General features: G+C 42.5%; 1 protein-coding gene across 13 annotated transcripts in view; it reads left to right on the plus strand.

The window, feature by feature from the left end:
- The window catches only part of LOC147023354 (uncharacterized), a 111,455-nt gene that overhangs the window by 8,653 nt on the left and 81,720 nt on the right, over positions 1-21,082 (plus strand). For 10 of the 13 annotated variants that reach the window (XR_015060153.1, XR_015060152.1, XM_085888670.1 and 7 more), the window contains exon 2: positions 5,076-5,175. Coding sequence is in view for 2 of the 13 variants with exons in the window: in XM_085888667.1 (XP_085744793.1) it covers positions 4,820-4,855; positions 5,076-5,175 (136 nt within the window). In the remaining 11 variants the exon portion in view is untranslated. Of the gene's footprint in view, positions 1-4,762; positions 4,856-5,075; positions 5,176-21,082 lie in introns of those variants that run through there. The other 3 variants (XM_085888667.1, XM_085888668.1, XR_015060154.1) reach the window with 2 other exon arrangements.

Below are 21,082 nucleotides of genomic sequence, written 5' to 3' on the forward strand. Positions count from 1 at the left end.
GAAGGAATCCCGATACACTCACTCGGTACCATTGGACAGTGGCATGTGAACATGGTGTTATCTGCAGCCAACAAACATCAATTATACAACGCTAAACTACGTTAACATTTCGTATCCTTCATCCTCATCACAATCCTCATCACAATCCTCCTGGTCATCATTACAATTAATATCGCCATCGTCATCATCATCGCAATCATCACGAACATCGGTTGCATTGCTGACATTGTCAATGTCTGAACATTTACACAAATCTGAACGTGGCACTTTTGCCTTTTTGCATGAACACCTCGAACTTGAGCACTTCAATACTTTGCAAGCACATTGTGTGACTTTCAAAAGAATGTCTGGGGCCGGATTGATGGTCATCCACTTTGTTACAAATTTCCCATCAACAATCTCCCACCCATGGCTACAGGTGAAGGGGCACCAATAGACTCCGCAAGGGATCGCCTATGAATTGCCGCTTGGTAATTGGCCCTCAAGGTATGCATATGTAATGCATCCTTGGTTGGCGGAAGGCTTTGACCAGATATTGAGGAGACGCAATGCATTTTGTATCGTGCTTCATTGACGTCATCTAGTTTTGGCTGCCCGTAAAGATGACATACGAAGGATTCCAGGGATTTGAGGCAAACTTCATCCAGATCGAAACCTCGTCCCAGTTCAATGAAAGACTGTGTGTAGTCGTCACGATCAAACATAATAGTGAACGCTTTCTGCTTGCCTTTTCCATAGAAAGCGCTGGTGGAATCACATCCCGTGAATGCATGTAAACCTATTAGTGCCTTGCATACATCAGCTCCAAGACAACAGGTCTTCTGCAAATCCATAATGCGCGATGTCTAAACACCTCATTGCCAGTCATGAAGAATGTATTGCAGGACAGATTTTGTTGAAGACAAAGGGAAATTATACCCACATCCGAGTCGCAGCTCACGATTACAACATCTTCAAATGTTGCACTTGCGTGTTGTGTGTGGAGAAGAAGCCACGTGTCTGCTTCCTCGTGGTCACATGACAACTCATCAACAGAGCAAATGGTTGTGATGGCATTCCTACTCCTCAGAACGTGACGGTACTCTCCATGTGTAATGTACACATCAACGTCCCTGTCGACGTAGGCACGCAAGTTGATGTCCTTCCATACCGACATGAGGAAAGCATCAAGTGATTCTTTGTTCTGACCGCTTGACATGAATTTTGACCATTGCTTCGGTGTTTTTTGGTCTTTACCATAAATATGTGTGGTCTGGCTGCCACTGACCGCTCTCCTATCCCTTTCTTCATTTTTTACGCTGATATCAGGGTAGCGATCGAAAACAAAATCAAGGCGAGCACAATTCGTGTTCTTGGCAAATTTTGTTAAGGCAGAGAAAATGGCATCAGCCAGCCCTCCAAAAGTAGATGGGTTTCGGCTTAATGGACCTAATCAGGGGACCCGCATCAACAATGATCGCTGTGTGGTCAGGGATGCCACTCTTCAGGTAATCAATGCACTTTTCCTCGACCATTGTCAGGAGCTTTGACTTAACATTTTTTGCCAAGGACCCGTCAGCACTGGCAAGAGGTAGTGAGACGGGTGCCAGGGAATGAGTCAGAATGTCATGGAGATTGATACTCTGAGACTGAGCGATGACAAGAAGTCACAAGAATACATTTCTCTCATTTTTTACAATGACTTCTTGACCACTGGTTGTTTTGGAAGATTTTGAGATACTTTGATTGGTGAAGGTTCTCAGTTTTGAGACGTAACGGGTCAGTGGAGAGAACATATCAGGATGAGGCTTCATCTTCCGGTGGGGTGCAGTCTGCTCACCCGATCCATCCACTACGTCCAGACTTTCATCTCTCACAGTCAAACAGTCGTTAATATATTGGCTCAGAGATTCCTCGCCAGTCTGATAAGCAGACAGGAGATTATGTTTGACATGATTGGAGGCTATGACCCCAGAGCTTAAACAAACCAGTTGATCAGACTCTACTTTGAATGGGTTGATCATACTTCCAATCGTAGTGATGATTGACTGGACATCCTGATCATCTTTCCTCACTTGCGACTCGTACAACCCCTTCCTCTTGGTGCAGTCAGGTGACATGCCCGCCATAATCTTGCATTGCCTTGCAATTTTTTTGGAGATGGTTCATAGTCAATGTTATCATCAGGCACACCTTCTTCACCAAGTTGTTGACCTTCCTCGTTGTTATTTTCATTGTCATACAGATGTGCTTTCTGCTCGCAATGTTTCTCAGCACCACGTATCCTGTTGATATCAGTGAAGCGGCGGTAGCAATACTCGTGATAGTCCAGGGATTCTGGTACATCATCCCATGGAAGTTTGAAGAAAACAGTTTCACTTGCCTCGATTGCCAGCTCCCGTTCGTGATCATCTAAAACCATCCATTTCCGAGCACAAGTCTGGAATTTTTCCCACCTCGCCACCGAAAATGGCAGGGCACCATCATTTTCTACATTTGGCTGATTAATTATGCACTCGCAAAGTTCGAAACCGAACATTTTGACGATGAAAACAACGAAAATATTATAAAACACACCGCTTCACGGGCGCAGCCATCTTGAATAATTAATTTGTTTCGGGAAATACGCTTACTGTTCAGTGGTCACATGACCATCAATTAGTGCTGGTTCCAAGTACAAAGAGCTGAGCGGGTGGAACAAAAGGGCGATTTTCATGACGGAAATACGCAATAACTGCAGGATTTTTGAGTGGAGATCTTGTGGATTGAGAATGTATTCATCATAAAGAATAATTCTGTATAGGATTTATCTATCCTCCCGATAGGTGGGACGAAACTGCACGACACAAGTTACGGCTGATGGCCTATAAAGACCTGAGTAACTTTGACAAGGGCTAAATTGTTATGGCCGGACGACTGGGTTAGAGCATCTCTGAAACGGCAAGGCTTGTGGGGTGCTCCTGGTCAGCAGTGGTGAGTACCTATCGACAGTTGTCTGAGGAGGGACAAACCACAAACCGGCGACAGGGTGTTGGGCGCCCAAGGCTCATCGATGCGCGAGGGAAACGAAGGCTATCCCGTCTGGTCCAAACTGACAGAAGGTCTACTGGAGCCCAAGTCACAGAAAATTTTAATGGTGGTCACAGAAGGAATGTATCACAATCCACAGTGCATCGCACCCTGCTGCATATGGGGCTGCGTAGCCGCAGACTGGTCAGAGTGCCCATGATGACCCCTGTCCACCGTCGAAAGCGCCTGCAATGGGCACGCAATCATCAGAACTGGACCTTGGAGCAGTGGAAGAAGGTGGCCTGGTCCGATGAGTCTCGTTTTCTTTTAGATCACATGGATGGCCGTGTACGTGTGCGCCTTTTACCTGGGGAAGTGATGGCACCAGGATGCACTGTGGGAAGACCACAAGCCAGTGGAGCGAGTGTGATGCTCTGGGCAACGTTCTTCTGGGAAACCCTGGGTCCGGCCATTCATGTGGACGTCAATTTGACGCGTGTCACCTACCTCAACATCGTTGCAGACCAGGTACACCCCTTCATGGCAATGGTGTTCCCTGATGGCAGTGGCCTCTTTCAGCAGGATAATGCACCCTGCCACACTGTACACATTGTTCGGGAATGGTTTGAGGAACATGATGAAGTGTTAACGGTGTTGCCCTGGCCTCCAAATTCTCCAGATCTCAATCCGATTGAGCATCTGTGGGAGGTGCTGGACCGACAAGTCCGATCCACGGCGGCTCCACCTCACAACTTACAGGAGTCTCGTGGAGTCCACGCGTCAGCGCTGTTTTGAAGGCACACGGAGGACGAACAGCATATTAGGCAGGTGGTCATAATGTTTTGGCTCGTCAGTGTATTTCGTAAGCAAAAATGGCAGAATTCCCCTTTTGAAGGCCGAGGGGTGGAGGGCTAATGTGACTTGGTGCTTCATGGAGGGGAGAAGCCACATGACAGGGTCTTGCTGCTGATCGCCATCTTAGCAAAATCTTGGGAAGTTGTACTTGTAAAAGTACCCTTCCCCCCCAGTGTCAGGATTCTCTTGTGATCGATAAGTTATCATCATTGTGGAGCTCTTGTTCTCTCTGCTTCCCTCTTTGCAGGGTAAGCATGCTGAGCTGGCTTCTGAAGTTGTTTTTCTTCTCTTTCTTTTTTTCTTCTGCTAATATCAGGACGAGGAAGTGACATTGTATTTATGCTTTTGGAATACTCCTGGCATCTGATTGAATAAATTGGCCAATTTTTACACAATTTATCGAAGATTCATGAAAAAAATAATTCCACAATTCTTTGCGAAAAATCCATAATTTTCACTATCCAATATTGTTGACAAGGAATGTTAATGGCAGATCTAGAAACGTAATGGTCTTCACAATTTCTTTTTTGTTTTCTAATTTACAGTTAAACAAAGTAATTTGCAGTCAACAAACAAACTTTAACTCTTTACTTGCAAATGTACTGTACCTAATTTGATTTGTAATAGTTATTTCATTTGGCTTTGTGTTTAATTCAGCACGTGAGTTACGAAGGGGTGGAAATTTGACATCTCGCCCTGAGCGTAATTTTTCCTCGCTACGCCACTGTTCTCTGTCCCTTAAGCAATGAGGATAGAAGGGCACAGTGATGTTGGCAGAAATGGTATATGGTCTGTTGTGTGCGTACGCATGTTATTGTGTTGTGCCGATGGATATTAAGATGTTCTGATTCTTTGAGGTGTGAATTCTTTTGAAGTAACAGTGTGAATGTGTTGTCTGTGTCAATTCAACCCCAATCAGACTGTCGTCCCCTCCTCCCTCGACCCCACCACTATTTGCTACACAAGTTCGAGAGCAATGTTTGGTATCGAGACGGGACTCAATGTAAATGAGGTGGGCTGAATGGCCTTTTCTTGTGCTTCATTTGCTGTGTAAAACTTCATGGTGGTAAAACGTTCTTAAATATACAAGGTTGGATGTGGAAAGGATTTTGAGAATTGAGATATTTTTTATTGTTTTTGTTGTTGAATGTCACCCTTCCCCCCCCCCCCCTTATGGGAATATATGAACTTATTAATGTTCCTTAATTTTTTTTTACTTTCTTTCTTTCTAGGATCCCAGAAAAGATGCTTTTAAGTGGTTAACAAGAAGAGGAGTGTTTGGTCCTCTTGTCTTTTTAAGGCCTTTTATCATCTGGATTCTTGGGAAAAGAGGTATGACATTTTTAATTCTGCATCATCAGTTGTGATTTGGAAGGTGATATTCTTCATCCAGAACTCCTTCGTGGTGTGTGTGGTAAAGTCTGGCCAGTAATTTGGCCATGTAAGTTTGGTTTCCATCGTGTGAAAAATTAAGGAAAATATTTTTAATAAATAGTGTAAATCCATGTGAATGCTGTGTACAACGATTGTTTTCAATCAAAATACTTCAATATCAGTTAAGTACACCGTCATGTGTTTTGACATTTTGTCGTGGCGCATTGACGCTAAGTTGTATTCTGGAGTTTCAAAAACATCAGACTGCGATTTAGCTCAAACTATAGTTGTGGATGTGGCTTGGCTTGGCTTCACTGTAGTTTTTGGGGAGGAATTATCAGGATGTTGATGCACTATGCCATGTGTGCACAGGTGAAAATCACGTCAACCCGCCCTCGTGGGGGGGGGGGGTGGGGGTGGCTTGTTCTGACACTGGATGCCCCCAGTATGTAAAATTTGGTGTGTATCTGCCAGGCCATTTTTCAATCCATATTCAAAACAGACACGCTCTCATCTACAAGGACGTATGTCGACTTGGTAATGTGTGCATTGATATAAAAACACCATGGTTTTGTTTGTTTGTTTTGTTTTTTACCTCCACCGGCGAAGGTGAAGATGGTTATGTTTTTTTATCCCTTTCTGTCTGTTTCTTTGTCTGTTTGTCTGTCTGTGTGCAGGAGATCTCAAAAAGTTGTGGATGGATCCAGATGAAATTTGGTTGGGCAGGTTGGGTGTGTGACTAGGACAAACATTAGATTTTGGTGGAGATCCGGATCCAACTACGAGAATTTTTAAAGTGATTCTTCACCATTGAGAGATAGGGCCAAAAACAATTGTATAACATGATATTTCAAAAATGTATTGGGCCCAATTTTTGTCATGGATCAGGTGTTACGTGGCGGAGGTATGCGCTCCACCAAGTGCCTTTTAAGTTTTTATATGGTTTTGATTATTTTTGACAATCTCATCTCGATTTCGATGATTTTTCACCGTAAAAAATAGTTTTCTCTTACGGTACACACATGCTCATGTGATCATGAATTTGGGGAATATTTAAGCTTATGATCGTCTTCCAAGGGACGATTTTCAACAAAGTGAAGCAACTCAAATTGAATTTCCCTAATTGGGCTCTTCAGAGATTGTTAGTCTGAGTTTTATTCAGTACAAACAGGGTGCCCACCATTGCCCGGTGCTGTTTCTCATACTGTTGGAATTTTGAAGAAATCAAATTTTGTTTTTTGTGTACCGCTCTTTTCCCAATTCCATATCCAGGCGATGCATGACATCATCGCCGGCCATGCAGGAAAGGAGTACTCGGTTTTTATTCCATTTGTTTGTTTTCTTGTTTGTTTGGGCGATCAATGCGGGACATCTTCGGACCCGATAATCACTGCCAGCAGTTCCAGTTATGTCTATTATTAATTACGTAACACACCAGTGTACAAAATGACACACATACCACACAAGAAGTCCTGTTGATGGTCTGCGATCTCTGATTGCACTTTTTTTGTTTCCTATTGAAAGTGCCTCTCAGTCGGCTATGATTATGGATATCCACAGTAATTGAATGATCAACTTTTGACTCTTCAACAAAACCATTGTCCTGTGCAAGTTTTCTCTTATTTAGAATTATTTTTAATCTGCTGTTGATCTTTTAAGCAGAGTCTGCAGATCAAAAAAAAACGAGAACTGCCACTTTAAACTACTGGCGGTGATGACCGGGTACAAAGACTTCTGGCTTTGATACAACACGGGATTGCCGACTTATGGACCAAGTGACACGAAGTGTTCGATGTATATTATGTACACAGTTCGCCCTTTTTCCTGGGAATATTGTCGGTATCAATTGAATTGCCGTTTAAGGATAACTTGAACACAAAGTAATAAATCTTGATACCATGGTCCACAGGGTAAACAGGCATATGAAGCCCCACACGTCCCTCGACAATGTGGGATTGAGGAGTTATGTACCGAGTAACACGCCGTATTAAATCTATTTATTGCGTACGCAGTTAGCCCTTTTTAGGTCATCTCTACCGAGATGACCTAATAAAGCCGGACCAAATGTCTGTCCATCCGTACGTCTGTCAACAATTTTTCTTTCCGATCTTGATGAAACTTAGTATGTGGGTAGAGGTCGATGAGTGTTGCACAACGATATAACTTTTGTCTGGGTTCAAGGTCAGGGACGAGGTCACGTAAGTTATGAAAATTGCCATTTTCAAAACCTATCTAGTCTGCCATTCTACAAGATATTCTGCAACTGTTTATTGATTATGATAGTAAAAAATATTATCTTGTATCTAACCAGACAGATTTTTGAATTTCCTTCCCGTTTGATCGTCACGTGATCTGGAAGATGGCCAAAAACACCGATGCGATTCGCAAAGAAGGAAGGAAGGAGAAATGAAATATAAATATAAAACACATTTTTAGCCTTTTATATTTATACATTTTCCGCCGAAGGTGCAAAAGTTTCAAAACCTGAAATGTAAACGTCGGCATTTATTTTCAAAACATAATTTTGTGCGTGTGCGCCAAAATGCCGAGTCATCTTTAACCAAACTGCATAGTAGAACTGCGCAGTAGTCCGTTCATGGCGTCTGAACAGTGGCCAGCGTTGTTCAGATTGACTGTGGTTTCTGGGGCGAAGGTGATTGTTAAGAAGTATGTCGGCGGTATAAATTCGAGTGACTGTATTGGTGATTTAATCACGCAACATCTTGACAACGAATATTCTGGCCGAACGATTGCATCAATTCAGTGCATCAGCAGGGATAATTCGCAGGCTCCTCTCGATCGTGCCGATATCTAACATAATCACCGGCGGACATAGGGCTGCAGGCTGTGGGGCGAGGCCACGGATCCCGGATGAGGGGATAAGTGATAAATTATGCTACATGCTTCGGGCTTTCTGATTAATATATCAATGAGTACATTCCATAATTAATGAATTAATAATTAATGAATCTGGCATACAAAATGTTTTTTCATACCTGACTTGTTACTTTGTGCAGTGTCACGAAACTTCTGTGGAATTTATAATTAATGAATTTGCTAGCTCTAACGATTTTTCAAACCTCAATATCTATATAAATACTTGACCAATTTTCATTCTGAAAGTTGCATTATAATCAGTGAAGAATAATCTATAGGATTATCATAATCTCTGAGAGCTAAGCCTATTTTTTCGTTTTTTTTTTTCTACAACCGGAAGTGAAATGTCCCCAAAGAGTGGACGGGCCGGAAAACCACGTATTGCACTTACTGGTGATTCTGATGTGTTAATCCGTGTACTAAATGAACAATACATATTTATTAATTATGTAATTAGTAGTATTATCCTAGTGTATCTCTGTGAACTATTTCAATCTAAATGGTTAGTTTGGACTGTTTCGCAGTTACCTGAAGTGAACATTGAGAACTTGTGGTATTGTAGAGATGACTGTCACCCCCACACGGGGGTAATTTTTCATGAGTACATAGTCTGTCTCAGTTGAATTGGTGTTTAAATATTCCTGGTGTTGGCTTAATGGTTAGGTTGGCAGGTTTGGAATTCTTGGGTCCTGATTTCAAATCCTGCTTTGCTGATGAATTAATACCAGGTGGGATTGACTCAGCCTGTTATCCTTCCAAGATCGGCAAAATGAGTGCCAGCTTGCTGGAATAATTTACCCATTCCAGTATCCTGTGTCGGAGTGACAAACTTCAGGATTATGCCCAATAGCCCAGGAGACTGCTTCGGCAGCACTGACGCTCTGTACAGACTATGATCCCACTGGATGGATGGTGTTTAAATAGCCTGAACACAAAGTAATAAATGTTGATACCATGGGTGAAGAGGGTAAACTGGTACTCATTCGCATCTAATGAGGCCCCACACGTCTCTCTACGACATGGGATTGACAAGTTTTGGACCTGGTAATGGTCCACATTTCATTTATTTATTACGTACACATGCGACCTCTTTTTCCTGGAGCCCCTGTAGGTATCAATTGAATTGATAGTGCTCTACCCTCAAACCCATTCATGTGCAGCCAAGTGAGTGCTATTGAAACAAGGACAAATGTGTCCAAGAGCCGCTTCCTAAAGGTTTTGTCTTCACCAGAAGAAGAAGAAGAAGAAGAAGAAGAAGAAGAAGAAGACGACGAAAAGAAGAAGAAAACAAAAAAAACAACAACTTCCGATATTTAGTCACGTGCCTTGACGGAGCCAATAGCGAGACTCGTCCTGGACGATCGTTGTTCATGACGAGAAAATAGTGTATTTACGAAATTACAATACATTAAATAGAATAATCTTTAAATAGTAACGTGAACTTTTCGAAACTTTAAAGCAAATGTCCGAATATATTTAAAAGTTCATGATAGATGCTCTCAAAAGGCACCCTCAATGCGAGTATGTGTACCGGTGTTTAGTATTTAATTTCTATTTTCTATTTCTACCACTGTTCACCTTCCTCAAACACGTGTGGAGTGGGTGGGCTGTCCCGGCCTGGCCGAGATCATGCCCAGAAAGGGGTAGACCCATGAAGGACCTGTCCAATCGGGACTCTTGGTATTTCATTATAATTTTGCGCGCATTGACTGTGGGACTCGGGTAAAGGTTGGAAAATAACATAGGTGTAACGGAAATATTGATTTTTGAAGCTGTTATCACTCGAGGTTGTTTAATTATCTTTTGTTTAGAATTTTATTGTATTGCTCATTTTTAGCTCGCCTGTTCGAAGAACAGAGAGCTATAGCGATACCCCCGGCGTGAGCGTCAGCGTGAGCGTGAAAATGTTAAAGTTTTTGGTGCGTTATTTTTTCCTTTCTAATGTTTTTATCGACCACATTATTTTTTTATACGCCATGTATATATATGTATATATGTATATATATATATATGTATATATGTATATATATATATGTATATATATATATATATATATATATATATATATATATATATATATATATATATATATATATATATATATGTGTGTGTATTATGTGATACCGGCCATCTATACGTCCGTCTGTCTGTCTGTCCATCCGTCCGTTCCTGTCCGCACTCTAACTCCCAAAGTTTTCAATTTTCACGTTTCATATTTGGTATATAGGTACAGACTGTGGAGACGGTGTGTCGTGACATACGTTCGTCATCTAAAGTGGTTGCCATGGCAACCAGGATGCTGTTTTCCATCCGTTCCTGTACGCACCCTAACTCCCAAAGTTTTCAACTTTCACGTTTCATATTTGGTACGTAGATACAGACTGTGGAGACGGTGTGTCTCGACATACGTTCGTCATCTAAAGTGGTTGCCATGGCAACCAGCATGCTGTTTTCCATCCGTTCCTATCCGCACTCTAACTGTCCCGAAATGTCAATTTTTTGTCCCGAAAATTTTTTTTTTACCTGATACTGATTTTGGCTCCTGGACCAAAAAAAAAAAGAAATGTTGAAGACACAAGATGAAATCACGTCTGTGGAAATTATGTAAATTTAATTATGTAAATCGTCGAAACATGATTAAATTCACAATTCCACTCGGGGCAATCACATCTGCCTGACGAAGGTTTCGAAATGCAAATGAAAATTCGCATTAAACTCAGAAACTACATCCATTATATACTTACTATACATGTTGAGAAAAATCAAGTGTATTAAAGTTAGAACTCGACAATGTCGTCATCATCCTCATCATTGTCACATGGAGTGTTTGCGCAGCCAGAGCCCCTGCAGTTTCCACAAGCTGGAGTGCACTCAATGTTGTGCTTCTTGCATGTGCATCTCATGTTGCTACATTTAGCGTGGCAGTTGCACCTAATGACACGTAACATCTTTTCAGGAGCTGGAGCTATTGATGTCTGAAGTGGCACAAAACCCTCGTCACACTTCTGCCAACCCCAGTCTGTGGAAGAAGTATGCAAGTCTGACGTCTTGAAACGAATCAAAGACCACCTTCAGGAGCATGCCGAGTCTGCAAAGATATCTTCTAGAACTTCAGCGCTCTGGGTTCATTATATGGACATGCCAGACATTCAACGCAAATACATCCGGGCAGAGCGCACTGGGAACTGGGCACTACATCTACAGGCCATCCAGGAAATGCTGGAAGCCTCGGGCCACAACCTGTATGCCAAATCTGCGAGGGTGTATCTGCAGCAGATGTCCAACCTCAAAACTCAACATCCCAATGTCCAACAACGTTTTGATGAGGGGTTCCATGTGGTTCGACGAAGTGATCGCCTGTGGGCAGGTCTTTCATCTGACCTGATCATCAAACAAGTTCTGATGAGAAGTTTGAAGACCAGCGGGGGGCTCACACGAGGGCGAGGAATGACAGAGCAACAACGGCTGGTATGGCTATTATCAATGCCTGCCTGTGCAGAAATAAACCAGGCAACGCAGGAGCTCACAGGTGTGAACTACAACACTGGAGAGCAGAAGAAGGACATGACCAAGGCAAGACAATCTTGTGACTGGAAGGACACACTATCAGCTCTTCAGTATTTACAGGAACGGAATCCGTTCAATAGTGTTCCACGTCTGAGGAACATTGCCACTGGAGTTCATGCACACCCCACCGTCAACGTCGAATACAGCACATGCTGTAGGAGCCAAAATATTGAAATCTATGGATGGGAAAACACCTGCCGAGTACACATTTAAGAGGAAAGACCAAGTTGTCACCCTCGGCATGAAGTCATCTGTCAAGATTGATGGAGAGCAAGTCCAGGTTGACCCACAACTCCTCTTCCAGAGACTGATCACTGTTGCACAGACAGCAGAAGAACTGGAGCCAGCCTTCAAATATGAACTATGCAGCTATCCACCAGCCCTCTTTGATTCCTCTCTTCATCTCCGAGAACCACACAAGCCAGTCTTTGCTGATGCCATCTGGGATCTTCTTGGTTCCGTTGTCCCAGCCGATATCCCCAATGATGGGCAACAGTATGTTTTGGATGGCGGGGCACTTGTTCAATGCATTCCATGGTCTCGTGGATCTACATACAGAGACATATGCCACCAGTACACTGATTATGTAACGAAGAAGTACGGAGATGCCATAGTCATGTTTGATGGTTATGAGAGTACCAACACGAAGGACATGACACACCAGAGATGGTCTAAAGGGAATGCTGGCACTACTGTGACATTTACAGCTGGCATGCGTCTCAAAATGAAGAAGGAACCGTTTCTTGCCAATAGGCAGAATAAACAGCGATTCATTTTTATGTTGGGTGAAGAGCTTCAGAAGAAGAACTGTGAGACACACCATGCCTCAGGGGATGCTGATCTCCTGATTGTACTGAAGGCTGTGCAGTCTGCTACTGTCACCAACACTGTGTTAGTTGGTGATGACACAGACCTCCTCGTCCTCCGATGCAACCATGCAAGCTTAGATTCCCATGACCTCGTCTTTTGTCCCGAGCCAAAGAAGAACACGAAGAAGCCTCGCATCTGGAACATCAAGGCTACAAAGAAAATGATTGGTACAGATATATGCAAGCACATACTGTTTCTACATGCAGTTCTTGGGTGCGACACAACATCTCGTCTTCATGGGATTGGAAAGGGAGCTTCCCTCAAAAAGTTCAAAGCAAACAACACATTCCGTGAGCAGGCCAAGGTTTTTGATACATATCCAGCTTCCGTATGTGATGTGGCAGATGCAGGAGAAAAAACATTGGTGATAATCTACAACGGAAAGTCAACTGACACCCTGGATACCCTCCGGTATCAGCAGTACTGGGACAAGGTGGCTTGGAGCTCCTCTCACATGCAACCACAGACGTTACCACCAACATCAAAAGCAGCAAAGTATCACAGCCTGCGTGTGTATCTACAAGTCTAAGAATGGAAGGGATGTGCAGATGAACTTCTTCCGACAGATTGGGGTTGGCAGAAGTGTGACGAGGGTTTTGTGCCACTTCAGACATCAATAGTTCCAGCTCGTGAAAAGATGTTACGTGTCATTAGGTGCAACTGCCAGGCTGAATGTAGCACCATGAGATGCACATGCAAGAAGCACAACATTGAGTGCACTCCAGCTTGTGGAAACTGCAGGGGCTCTGGCTGCACAAACACTCCACGTGACAATGATGAGGATGATGACAACATTGTCGAGTTTTAACTTTAATACGCTTGATTTTTCTCAACATGTATAGTAAGTTTATAATGGATGTAGTTTCTGAGTTTAATGCGAATTTTCATTTTCATTTCCAAACCTTCGTCAGGCAGATGTGATTGCCCCGAGTGGAATTGTGAATTTTGTCATGTTTCGATGATTTACATAATTATATTGTATTGCCATAGACTTGATTTCATCTTGTGTCTTCAACATTTCTTTGTCTTTTTTTTGGTCCAGGAGCCAAAAGCAGTATCAGGTTAAAAAAAAATTTTCAGGACAAAAAATTGAAATTTTTGGACAAAAAAGCGATAATTTTTTATTTTACCCTCAATGCATTTCACTTTTTTATAATTATTCTTGTATATCAATATACTGACCATAACTAGAAACAATTAGAATGCAGAAAAACATATATTTACATATTAAAATATCAATCTTTACAATTTTCTCATTTTCCCCGAAGCCGGGTGATGGCCATATTGGATTTCCATTATTTCAGGACTTTCCCCCCGGAGGATCCCTTAGGACTTTTTTTCTGTCACTGAGGACATATCCAGGAATCAAAATCTGTTGAGTTTGCTTTTGTTGCAATCTGTGGGTCATCCGACATTTTGACTGTTATATATATATATATATATATTTATATATATATATATATATATATATATATATATATATATATATATATATATATATATATATATATATATGTGTGTACATATTGTTGTAGTGCCGGGTTCGGGGGCGGAGACAACCGCCGAATGGAGCAGTTGGGTCGTCTCCCCCCCAAACTCGGAATTGAAGGGCATCACTCCGGATAACTCCGAAGCCGACGGGTCGCTTAATGGACCGTGGACACCAATATTTTGACCGCGCGGTTAGGGTCTTTTTGTCTGATTCCAATTTACCTAATTAGCCGCGCGGTCTAGCTACCGGGGAACCCACACCCTCGCCGACTTTGACCGAATTGAGTCGCTGTTACTGACTCGGATCCGGCGAAACCGAGCGGGAATTACCAAAGCCGTGCCGGCCCAAATCACAATTTACGGCACAATCAGCCTCCCAAATTCTCAAGCCCGAACCATACTGGGTCAATGAAAGAAAACACAGACAACGAACTGGAACATTTAACAGTTATTTATTTACAATAGGCAATAGGGAGGGAAACACAGAGCAGACTTAATCACGAATATAAATGCAGGCAAATGTACAATGGCAATCACTTAACAGTTTTACTTCCAAGACTGGCCACAGAGGGACACACACACACCCAAAAAGAAATGGCGCCAACTGGCCTTTATTCGGACCCTCCAGCCGCGGAGGATAGGCAAGCCGGGGGTTAGAGTTTGGTCGGGTACCTGGCCGCCTCGTGCGGTTTTACCGACTCGCACTTGTGGAGCTCGGAGTCCGTGGAAGGCAACGGGGATCCCCAGCTTGAGCGCTCCAACACAACCCACCACGGTGGGACTGGAACCCACGAACCAGAATCCAACAAGTGCAGCCAGTACCCTGCGAACGACCCAGCCAGCCAGAAACGATGACCGACGACCAGGAGAGCCCAGCAGACCAGAAGCAAGGAACAACCTCCAAGGAACGCCACTCTCTCAGGATCGCGCCGTCAATCCTTCTTATCCCTCCCCCGTGCAGGGTGGAGGGATCCGCACTCGGGTAACTCACCTCCGGATTGGGCGGGGCGTTTTCGGGTGTCGTGGTAGCCAGCCGCGATTGGAGAAGGGGCGTGTCGGCGTCTCGGTGCTCTTCCCCCGAGAGAGGCTCTTGTGCCTTCCCCAGTGTCGACAGGGGGAACATTCTTTTTTGATGGGGCGGAGTCAGAGCTCTGAGGCGAGGGGGCTCCAGCCACGTACGTAGTCAGAAACACGTGCGTTATGGCACCGTGGTGTGAAGTGAAAGTTGGCCGCTTGAAGCGCTTGCTCGCCCGCAGAGTGGGAGGAGGAGTGACGGGAGGGTTTTGTTGGCATTGGTAGATTTAAAGATGTAAAAAACCTGACTACAAGAAACCCACAGCGCACACATGTAATTAACCCATTAGACATAAGGGAGGGATTCTGACTATCCACATATACTTAACGAGATAACTGAACTATGGGACTGCTGACTGTGTGCAAAAGGCTTTCAATTTCGTAACAATATATATGTTGAGATCCAGGTGAGGTCCACAGCGATTAAGGTCAAGCTTTGTTCATCACCGATCTTGGGAGAGAAGGTTTTATTTCACATCAGACATATGCATATGGAGACAACAGGCTTTGAACACAATTGTCCACCCAGCCTAATCCTCTGGTGAGCGGTCTTTCGGTACTGCCTTATATTCAATTTACTACGACCTTTGAATGACTGCGTGTCAAAGAGGATTTATTACCATTCATTAATCTATTGCATTCTTCTGTCAGTACTGCTGATAAGAGAGCGCAGAAAGTGCAGAAACAACACCCTTGATTCCCTTAAAGAATTTTAAAAGGTAGCCTCCTACATGTTGTTTAGGCCTTAACAGTTCTGGGCAGTAGTCCAACAGATTCCAGGTAGCTCAGCTGCCCGATTAGCAAGGTCATTCAAACGGTCGACAAGGCCAGCTGTGTTGTAACAATGTCAAAACAAGTTTCTTGACAGTGCACAGATAAACTAATGGGAAGATTTATCCTTTCCCTCTTTCCAATTGAAACTCAAGAGTTTTAACCAAACACTAGTAGACATGTTTGGTTGCTGTTAGAGTACATACAATCCCCGACATATATATATATATATATATATATATATATATATATATATATATATATATATATATATATATATATATATATATATATATCTGTTAGAGCCTGGTGTTGGCGCAGTGGATAGGGCAGCGGCTTGGGATCCAAAAGGTCCTGAGTTCAAGCCCCGTTGAGCCACTGAATTAATACACCAGGGGGTTGACTCAGCCTGTCATCCTTCCGAGGTCGGCGAAATGAGTACCAGTATACTGGGCCGGTGTATACGCCGGTTAAAATAGGTGTACCATATCCCTGTGTCGTAAGAGGCGACCAGGGTTGCGTCAGGAAGGGCATCCGGCGTAAAACATGTGCCAAATCACTATGCGGATCATACGGATGATCCGCTGTGGCGACCCCGAACGGGAGCAGCCGAAAGAAGAAGAAGAAGATATATATATCTGTTCGCAATCCGCATATATATATATATATATATATATATATATATATATATATATATATATATATGTATGTATGTATGTATGTATGTACATGTGGATGAATGAAATCATATAGCTCAATGAAGCTGGTTAATTTTGGCACATTCCTCAATCTTTTGTTCACGGAATATAATTCTCCAAGCAGTAGGAAAAAAAAAAAAAGTTTAATGCTTTGGAAATTTTCTGATATATATATATATATATATATATATATATATATATATATATATATATATATATATATATATATATATATATATATATATATATATATATATATATATATATATATATATATATATATATATATATATATATAGAAGAAGGGCCCATAGCCTTGCTTGCTTCAAGTAAATAGGTATCTCGGCTAAGTTATTACTCGTTATTTCTTTAAATTATCAGATTTCACCCCAGGTTTTGACACATACAGTGGGGAGAACAAGTATTTGATACACTGCCGATTTTGCAGGTTTTCCCACTTACAAAGCACGTAGAGGTCTGTAATTTTTATCACAGGTACACTTCAACTGTGAAAGACGGAATCTAAAACAAAAATCCTGAAAATCACATTGTATGATTTTTAAATAATTAATTTGAATTTTATTGCATGAAATAAGTATTTGATCACCTACCAACCAGTAAGAATTCCGGCTCTCACAGACCTGTTAGTTTTGACTTTAAGAAGCCCTCCCATTCTCCACTCATTACCTGTATTAACTGCACCTGTTTGAACTCGTTATCTGCATAAAAGACAACTGTCCACACTCAATCAATCAGACTCCAACCTCTCCACAATGGGCAAGACCAGAGAGTTGTCTAAGGACATCAGGAACAAAATTGTAGACTTTCACAAGGCTGGGATGGGCTACAGGACAATAGGCAAGCAGCTTGGTGAGAAGGCAACAACTGTTGGCGCAATTATTACAAAATGGAAGAAGTTCAAGATAACAGTCAATCTCCCTCGGTCTGGGGCTCCATGCAAGATCTCACCTCGTGGAGCCTCAATGATCATGAGAAAGGTGAGGGATCAGCCCAGAACTACACGGCAGGACCTGGTCAATGACCTGAAGAGAGCTGGGACCACAGTATCAAAGAAAACCATAAGTAACACACTATGCCGTCATGGATTAAAATCCTGCAGCGCACGCAAGGTCCCTCTGCTCAAGCCAGCGCATGCCCAGGCCCGTCCGAAGTTTGCCAATGACCATCTGGATGATCCAGAGGAGGAATGGGAGAAGGTCACGTGGTCTGATGAGACCAAAATAGAGCTTTTTGGTTTAAACTCCACTCGCCGTGTTTGGAGGAAGAAGAAGGATGAGTACAACCCCAAGAACACCATCCCAACCGTGAAGCATGGAGGTGGAAACATCATTCTTTGGGGATGCTTTTCTGCAAAGGGGACAGGACGACTGCACCGTATTGAGGGGTGGATGGATGGGGTCATGTATCGCGAGATCTTGGCCAACAACCTCCTTCCCTCAACAAGAGCATTGAAGATGGGGCGTGGCTGGGTCTTCCAGCATGACAACGACCCGAAACACACAGCCAGGGCAACTAAGGAGTGGTTCCGTAAGAAGCATCTCAAGGTCCTGGAGTGGCCTAGCCAGTCTCCAGACCTGAACCCAATAGAAAATCTTTGGAGGGAGCTGAAAGTCTGTGTTGCCCAGCGACAGCCCCGAAACCTGAAGGATCTGGAGAAGATCTGTATGTAGTCGTGGGCCAAAATCCCTGCTGCAGTCTGTGCAAACCTGGTTAAGAACTATAGGAAACGTCTGATCTCTGTAATTGCAAACAAAGGTTTCTGTACCAAATATTAAGTTCTGTTTTTCTGATGTATCAAATACTTATTTCATGCAATAAAATGCAAATTAATTATTTAAGAATTATACAATGTGATTTTCAGGATTTTTGTTTTTGATTCGTTCTTTCACAGTTGAAGTGTACCTATGATAAACATTACAGACCTGTACGTGCTTTGTAAGTGGGAAAACCTGCAAAATCGGCAGTGTATCAAATACTTGTTCTCCCCACTGTATAGTCTGGACGATATCCGATCCTCAAAGCTGAAATAATATTTTGATGATGTACTTTAATTTGGCTGTGAGAAGTCATGGTTGAAGATGAGATCATATAATGCATGAAATTGCTCCAATCTCCTAATTTGAAAAATATAGGACTTTCGAAAGTGATGTACACAGCAATTTGTAGCGATGATGAAGAAGAATTTGATAATATGAGTGAGGAAAGTGTAAAAAGAAAATTTAGCGTTTAGAAATCGTTGCGGCCTGTTCCCAGTCAAAGCATTGTTGAGCAGGCCAAAAAAACACGGTGGCTTCAGACCCCAGCAAGGTTACCCAGGAGATGCCTTGAGACCCCAAAGAGTGAGGTTGCCGAGGATGCGCCTGATGAAGGATATAATTGAATAAGGCTGTTAATTATCTTCAAAAGGGGTGTTTATCCCTCAGCCGCTGGTCCCTGTGGGACAGATTGACCCGGCAGAGTTTTGTTTTCTTGCAACTTTTTTAATAAAAATTTTTTTTTCGTATGATCTTTCACACATGTGCCAAATAAAGGGTTTAACACATTCTTGTGTTTCATTAAAAAAAAAATTCGCGATTGTTTGAAAAATGTCATAAAATATTTAATGTGAGAAAAATTCACGTTAATGCATGCGTGAGTCGGATCGACCCGAGTATTCATGAACCTATATTTCGCTCAAACAAAACTTTTTTGCACATGATCTTACTTATATGTTTAGAACAAAGTGTAATGCATATTCTTATGTGCGTTTTGCTTTTGCTTTGCCTTTCAGGATCACGAGAAAATTTATTTTTAAAATGCATTAAACAAACCCAAACATCCAATTTTCAATCATACACTTCCTTGGAGTTTTCTTCGTATGCATTCAAAGTTTCAGGGTTTTGGAGTTATGGAGGACACACACACACACACACACACACACACACACACACACACACACACACACACACACACACACACACACACACGGTCATAGACTGGTACTTACGAAATCATCAACTTGACCTCTGACCTTGTCTAATAAAAGCTGTCTCTAGAGAAGGTAGTGACGCAAACCAGAAGTTTCTACGATGATTCTGTACCAAACCATCAAAAATTGTAACGTCGACCGAAGCAAAAATCTCCATTTCTCCACGCAATTATTTAATATTATTTTATCAAAGTCACAAAACTGTAATATTCGGCCATCCACCAACAATCTTTACATAATCCAACGGCTTCGCGAGTCAGGCATGCGACAATAACCTTTATTGGGATAAAAAAAATGACTTTTAAACACCATCTTTATCGAAAACACCGTCAGCGCGCACACGCAAAACCTTTACGTGACTCAACGCCGCGTCTGCTCCAGCGCGCTGCACCACGTGACGAGCCGTGACGCGGCGAGTGAAATATTTTTTGTACAATCGTAAAACGTCTCCAAAACATCCGATTTTTACCAGAATTTCGACAACCGAGTGTGAAGCGTCCAAAGCGATTGCAAAAACCGAAGACAAAATTAAAATCGAAGTTAAAACGAACTCGTAGCGTCGACCGAAGCAAAAATACTCCATTTCTCCACATGAATTTACGGAATTATGTTTGGCCTCACTGTGACCTTGACCTTTGGCTGATTTTGACCAAAATCTAATCAGCGCTAGCCATCACCCTCCTGAATCACGTGGTGTAATTTGACATTGGTAGCTTCTTCCGTTCTCGAGTTATCGTGCCTACACACAAACACACAAGCAGTCATAGACTGGTACTTACGAAATCGTCAACTTGACCTCTGACCTTGTCTTATAAATGCTGTCTCCAGAGAAGGTAGCGACGCAAACCAGAAGTTTCTACCATGATTCTGTACCAAACCATCAAAAATCGTAATGTCAACGGAAGCAAAAATCTCCATTTCTCCACGCAATTATTTAATATTATTTTATCAGTCACAAAACCGTAATATTCGGCCATCCACCAACAATCTTTTCATAATCCGACGGCTTAGCGAGTCAGGCATGCGACGATAACCTTTATTGGGATAAAAAATGACTTTTAAACACCATCTTTATCGAAAACACCATCAGCGCGCACACGCAAATCCTTTACATGACTCAACGCCGCGTGTGCTCGAGCGAGCTGCACCACGTGACGAGCCGTGACGCGGCGAGTTAAATATTTTTTATACACTCTTAAAACGTCTCCAAAACATCCGATTTTCACCAGAATTTCGACAACCGAGTATTAAGCATACTTAACCGTTACTAAAAGTGAAGACAGGATTGAAATTGACTTTAAAACGAGCGCGTAATGCCGTGTGTTACAATCCCCCTCATTAGCATAATCTTCAGTTTAGCCTCAGATACGACACCTGACATAAATCTCATAAAACATCCGATTTTTACCAGAATTTCGACAACCGAGTATTAAGCATACTTGGCCATTACCAAAAGTGAAAACAGAATTGTGATCCGAGTTAAAACTAACTCGTAACGTCGACCGAAGCAAAAATCTCCATTTCTCCA

The sequence above is a fragment of the Eptatretus burgeri genome, chromosome 7 (assembly GCF_056783735.1).
Source record: "Eptatretus burgeri isolate ZD-2024b chromosome 7, Ebu_testis_v1, whole genome shotgun sequence".
Lineage (NCBI taxonomy): Eukaryota > Metazoa > Chordata > Myxini > Myxiniformes > Myxinidae > Eptatretus > Eptatretus burgeri.